At 39.1% G+C, this 6,257-nt stretch overlaps 1 protein-coding gene across 3 annotated transcripts; it reads right to left on the bottom strand.

Moving 5' to 3' along the window:
* Positions 1–416: 416 nt before the first annotated feature.
* skor1b (SKI family transcriptional corepressor 1b) lies at positions 417–5,550 on the bottom strand. 3 transcript variants are annotated; one of them, XM_053678334.1, is made up of 8 exons: positions 3,817–5,550; positions 3,204–3,291; positions 2,989–3,099; positions 2,759–2,821; positions 1,975–2,049; positions 1,676–1,750; positions 960–1,528; positions 417–597 (listed from the first exon to the last, which is right to left on the bottom strand). In XM_053678334.1, the coding sequence occupies exons 1-7, from the start codon at positions 5,548–5,550 to the stop codon at positions 1,515–1,517; spliced, it is 2,160 nt and encodes a 719-aa protein (XP_053534309.1). In that variant the 3' UTR covers positions 417–597; positions 960–1,514. The 3 variants fall into 3 exon arrangements, with proteins under 3 accessions (XP_053534309.1, XP_017320827.1, XP_017320828.1); XM_017465338.3 differs by lacking the exon at positions 960–1,528 and having other exon boundaries at positions 417–600; XM_017465339.3 differs by lacking the exon at positions 960–1,528.
* Positions 5,551–6,257: the final 707 nt, after the last annotated feature.

Below are 6,257 nucleotides of genomic sequence, written 5' to 3'. Positions count from 1 at the left end.
GCCATCAGTGCTGTCTATTTAAAGTGCTTTACATCAATTTTACATTGTTTACACATGAGAACAAACAACATTGATGAACAACATGGATTAAATAAAACTGTTAAAAATACATTAATAAATTAGTGTAGGATCTAACGTAAGAAAGTGCCCTAACATTTCACCAACAGAAAGAGTATCACAATAAATAAAATATATTACATAATATATGCATTGCACAAAGCCACCTATTACAATTTTTTTCTTAACAGATGATATTGTTTTCAGTGAAACGTGTCAGAGTTTCTTATTGAGCTAGATTTTATATAAATGATACAGTCCATACAATAAGCCTTTTTTTTTTATTTAGTAATAATTACAGTTTGAGAACTAGGATACTACCATACACATTTGCTCATCGCAGGCCAATAACTGAGGAATTCTGTTGGTTGTGAATGTTGTTTTTATTGGTATATCAATGTCCCTGTCTCAGGTAGTCTTATTTGTGAAGGACAAGCTGAAGGCATCACGGTGGTAGTAGAGGAGGCTTGAATGTACAGGTCCCAGAGCAATGACGTGGGGTCAGCATCTTACATGAGAAATGATGGAGTGCGTCGTGAGCTTCTGGGAAAAAAGGGTGTGGATCGCTTAAAACAACAAGGTCTATGAAGATCAATCTGTGTGTGTGTGTGTGTGTGTGCGCGTGTGTGTGCGTGTGTGTGCGCGTGTATGTGTGTGCACGTGTGTAAGAGACGGAGAGTGGAGAGAGGGTCAAAGGGGATGTAGGCCATAAAGCAATACACTCCTCATAAAATCTTGTGAGATGATGCAAGCAAAATGTTCCAAGCTAAATATAAGTCTGTGATCCGAGTTCAAATGTCTGCAACAGTAGAGAAACTGTACGAAAGCACTTCCTTAAGCAGGACATTTTCTGTATGCCTAGCTTGGGTTTTATTATTTGCCTTGCTAGAATCATTGATTACCTTTTAACTTCTGTTGAATAGCATAACGAGACTTTCTTTCATGGTCCAACTCGCTGCACAATGTGTCTGAGCAGGAGAGACAAAGAATGACTCAGATATGAAAGGCCAATTATCCTACCTCATCTACTCATCTCCAGATTCAGCTAGTCAGATTTATAGTCTTTTGATACTGAGACAAGTCAGCAAAAGAACTCATAACCTAGGAATTTTCCTCATATTGGATACCTTCCTCACGGTAATACTAAACAAACTGAAATAAATAAAGAAAAAAAACATAATGCCTTCTTATTTAAACACTAAAATGGAGGATATTCAAAACATGATAATCAGGAACAAAGTCACCCTTAAGATTACACATCTGAATTCCTCTCAATTCCTTGTGCTGTAGTAAATACACATTAAATATAATAAGGAAAAGTAATGAATCAATTATTATTCAATTAATCAATTAAACATTTAAGTAAACTTGACCAAATGAACTTGGATTTTATTTGCAAAACATTGGATTTGGATTTGAATAGCTGTTGTTGTTTACAGTATAAAAAAAAATCCAGCCTACATGACAAAAACTGGAAAAGAAGAATGAAAGAAATTAATAATTTTTGTGTATTAATACAGTTTTATTAATAGGTCTTTGTCACTTTTGTGCATGTGCAATTAAATATTTTGGGGGAAATTTTGTGCACTATAATATTTTTTGGGAATTCGGACCTCACCTCGAACAATCTGCAGTTGCTGGACCATCTCTTCTCGGTACGACAGCTCCCTTTTCATTTGGTCTTGAAAGTTGTCTATAGGAAGTGATCATTATATTACAGAAATGAACAATATTATCGTTGGCTAAATGGGACTTCATAATTAGAGAAAAATCTAATCGTACTACAGTGTGTCTCTTGTTGAAAGAGCATAAACGGTCTGAACATGAGGAGGAACAACTGAGACTTACAAAAGGAGAGAAAAGCAAGAGAAAAGCATTGTGTCATAAAAATGACATTATATGCCTGTGGGAAAATACCTTTCAGACTTTGGAATTCCCTTTCCAGTTTCTTTCTCAGCTCCACTTGTTCCACTAGCTGTTTTTGTAGCTCTTCTGTTAAAGAAAAATGTTTAAAAGCTATTTCACCAGCACTCATCATCTGAAGATACTTATTTAAGAACTGTTTGTAAAGTCTTTGAAGTGAAATGACCATGGGCAAATAGATAAGTACCAAACTTCATATGAAAAATTAATAAAATGGCATTTTTAAAAATAGGTTTTTTTTAAAAAAAATAGTTAAATAAGTAGGCTATACATACATTTTAGTACAATATTCAGACTTGCCCATTAAGCTCCATGAATGAATCAAGCTATTCCTGTCTATAGTGCCTGAATTTTTAGGCTGTAAAATTTTGTAAAATATTCATGTTTACAAATTTCTAAAATTGAACATAAATGTACACACACACACACACACACACACACACACACACACACACACACACACACACAATAATGTACAATATTATTATATACACTGGATTTTTTTTTTTTAACATAACAATTGTCTGGTACAATGATCAGGTTGTTGCTAGTAGGCTAGATAACATTTATAATTTATATATTAAATAAAATATGTCCCTGTTTCTGACTCTGGTCACTGGGTCAGTAAAGATAATGAAATTTTAAAACACATTTCAATTAGGGACCACGTACTAAATAATAATAATAATAATAATAATAATAATAATAATAATAATAATTATAATTATTATTATTATTATTATTATTATTATTATTATTATTATTATTATAGGCCTACCTTTCGCCATGGTTTCGATGTTTTTTTCGATCAGTGACACTCTGCCTGTTTCACTGCGCATATCTGGACACAGAAAATAAACATATTTGGAATGTTTATTATTATTATTATTATTATTATTATTATTATTATTATTATTATTATTATTATATCAACACTAATCTTTGACATTTAATGGTTTAGCATTCAGTTATTTTCCCCTCCATGCGGACCCGCAACCTTAATCTCACCCCCGGGTTCCCTCGGGCCTCCTTCAGGAGCGCTGCTGTGCTCGTGCACTGATTTCGGTGCCGTTATTTCCTCTACTGTGGATGACGGCTCCTCCTCGTGCGCATCTTTAACTGAGGGAAATAAATGTTAAAAGTACATTCAAATAGCTCAGTACAGCGTGAGAGACCGTACAGGACGCGTTGACGAGATGAGCCACGCTGAAAGTGGAGCTTACCGCTGGACTCGCGCTGATAAGTGGCTGTCGAGTCGAAACATGGCGCACTCATCTGATACAGGGGCGCCATCCTTTCATGTGTATACACCTGTAACAATTAACCAGGCAATTAGTGGCAATTATCTTCAATTTCACTCTTTCTTGCGTCCCTCTTGAGACTGCAAAAAAAAAAAAAAAAAAAAAAAAAGCAGACTATTTTAATAAATGTACAATGGTAAACCCAATCTGCATAAGCGCTAGGCCTATTTGGAGCAAATTAAAGATCCACAATGGAAGAACAATAATCATGATAACTCACCAAAGTGACTAGAATTCATTTGCAAATTGAGAAGCAATTACAATTCTCCTCGTATTACCATTACAATAAGCGTTAAATATAAATGTAAAGCTGAGGTATCATGGATAGACTGTCAAATATACAGAATTAGCCTAATATTTACATTTACAACGACTTTTGACTGAACTTTGAACTAGTATACGCTTCACGCAGAAGAAAAAGCCCAATGATCTGCTATAGTGTTTATATAAGTGCAGACGGACACAAATGAATTTTTGGAGGGTTTTGTGGTCAAGTGTTGAGATGCTTGTGGATCAGGCAGTGGCTGATACTCACTTCATAGCGCGTTGTGGGTTTGTTGCTCTCCAGCAGCGGTTTGTTCTTCTTCTCTGTCTCACTCGAGTGTGTAGTGTGTGGATCACTCATTGCGACCGTGCGGCTGTTTTCCTCTCCTTGACCTTTCCCTCCATCGCCTTGAACGTGAGAAGGCAGAGCTGGTGGGCTGTGGTGGTCGTCCACTGAAAGTTGAAGGCATTCTTCATCTTCCTGTACTTTGTGTGACTCCACGTCCACATCCGGGTCCTCCGCGCTGTCGTCCACGTCCGGAGAGGCCGACCGGTAACTCGAACTTTCGCTCAGGAAGTCAGGTGAAAGGTAACCGGGCCTGGTTCCCGAATACGGGCCTCTGTTGCCGTACAGCTTTGCTATACTCTCTGTGTCTTTAACGACAGGCCTGAAGGCCGATACATAGCTCGGTTTTCTTGGCATGCTTTCCGTGGGTCTGGTCTCATCACCGGATTTGTCCTCGTCGTTGCGGCTGGACTGCGTGCTGGAGCAACGCTCGTTCTCCATCAGGTTGTCTTTGGGCGTGCTGGCGCTCCTCTCAATCGGCTCCGACGCATCGAACTCGTGCTGCCGTGCGCAAAGGACCTCGGGTGGCGGTTTCGGTGGCGCGTGGTGGTAAGGAGCCATAGGCAGGCCACTTGCCGTGGGCCAAAACATGGGAAACGAAGGGTAAGCGCTGTCCTTCGCGCCTGGCCAGAATACACCAGGCAAGTTAGTTTTGTTCTGATCCCCTACCACGCCGTCGTCTTTCTTTTGACACAGTCCAAATGCCTGGAAGCCGTATGGATGGGGGAAGAGGGGTGGCGGAATCTTCTGCAGCATCCCAAAACTCTTGCTAGGTACCGGGATCACAGGGTAACTGCGGATGCCACTCGGTATGGGCATAGTGGCTCTGTCGTCTTCACAGCGAAGGGTTTTATGGGGCACCTCAGATGAACTACCCTGGGCTCGACTCACGGGGCCTTGTGATTTCAGTGGGGATGAACTCTCAGACCCATGTCCAGGCAGTGTCCTCTTCCGGCTGCCTCCGTTAAACATGGCCTTCACGTCCTCCCAAGCGTGGATCACGTCTTCCGAAGAGTTTTTGTCCGTCAGCTTTAGGTGCCGTCTCCACGAGTTGAAGTTTGCCGCGTCGGGTTGCGTGTATTTGGACTCGGGCGTGCGATGAGAATGAAATATGAATTTGTTTGGTGAAAAATACATGTTACAGAACGAGCACTTTATGCATTTCGCTCTCGAGCTATTATACCGGGCCGGTATAAAGCTGCCACGGCAGCCCCACGCGCACTCGTGTGACACGTCAAAAGCGAAATTTTCGGGCAGTTTGGGCGGGTTGTGTTCGCCGAGGAATGATTTGCAGAGGCGCTCTGCTTCACGCTTGGTGATCATTCCGCAGCGCCGTGAGGAGATGGGCATAGCGCCTGCGCGCCTCAGGATCTCCAGCTGAACTGGGGTGCACTGCACACAGGTGATGCCCAAAGCCACGCGCCGGTTGTGGATTTCGTTATAGCTATAGTTCTTCAAGAGGGTGTTGGAAATCTGGGCCAGACACAGTCGTTCTTGGCCATCTATGACCAAGGAGACGATGGGTATTCCGTACAGAGAGGTCTCGCTGACTTGGTTGGGTTTGAGTGTGGGGCCGGTGTAGGACTGCAACTCCTGCTTCGAGTTTGGTGAACAAGTGGAATCTCTTCCGGCTGATAGCTGGCTCGATATAGATTCCATTCCTGGAAATCTGCGGACACCAAACACTTGTTACAAAAGGGCAAGGTTTGAAACATAAAAGGCTAATATAAAAGGCTTAAAAATTAAGCTAGAAAAAAATAAAATAATAATAATAATAATAATAATAATAATAATTATTATTATTTATATATATATATATATATATATATATATATATATATATATATATATATATATATATATATATTAAAAAAACAGAGAAAAAAAAACAGAGGAAACACATTCCTTTTCAATTATGATTACTACTACTACTACTACTACTATAATAATAATAATAATAATAATAATAATAATAATAATAATAATAATAATAATAGGCATGGGGTAGTTTTAAGGGCCACGGACACAAAAACATAAAAGTAAATACGTAGACGAAACTTGGCTTCTCCTTATAAAATACATACATAGACAAATATAAAGATAAAATAAAATACTGCGGTAAAATACTGCAACATTTTTTTAAAGCACATAACATTATCACATTTTCGTTACCTATGCAAGTTAACTTATGTGGGATATTCAAGGCTCATCAGCAGCACATCAGCACTTCTCTAGACTTCATTAATTCAAATGAAAAGAATATGGGAGAAGATCTTTATACTGAGATTATCCTCTTAATTAGTCTTAATGAACTCTTTGTGCTGTATTAAAATTGCATTCGTTCTCTTATAGTTTTTTTTATGTAT

This window comes from Ictalurus punctatus, chromosome 4 (assembly GCF_001660625.3).
Source record: "Ictalurus punctatus breed USDA103 chromosome 4, Coco_2.0, whole genome shotgun sequence".
NCBI classification, from domain to species: Eukaryota; Metazoa; Chordata; class Actinopteri; order Siluriformes; family Ictaluridae; genus Ictalurus; species Ictalurus punctatus.
The sequence above is the reverse complement of the archived record's forward strand: the minus strand, read 5'-3'. Positions and strand labels throughout refer to the sequence as shown.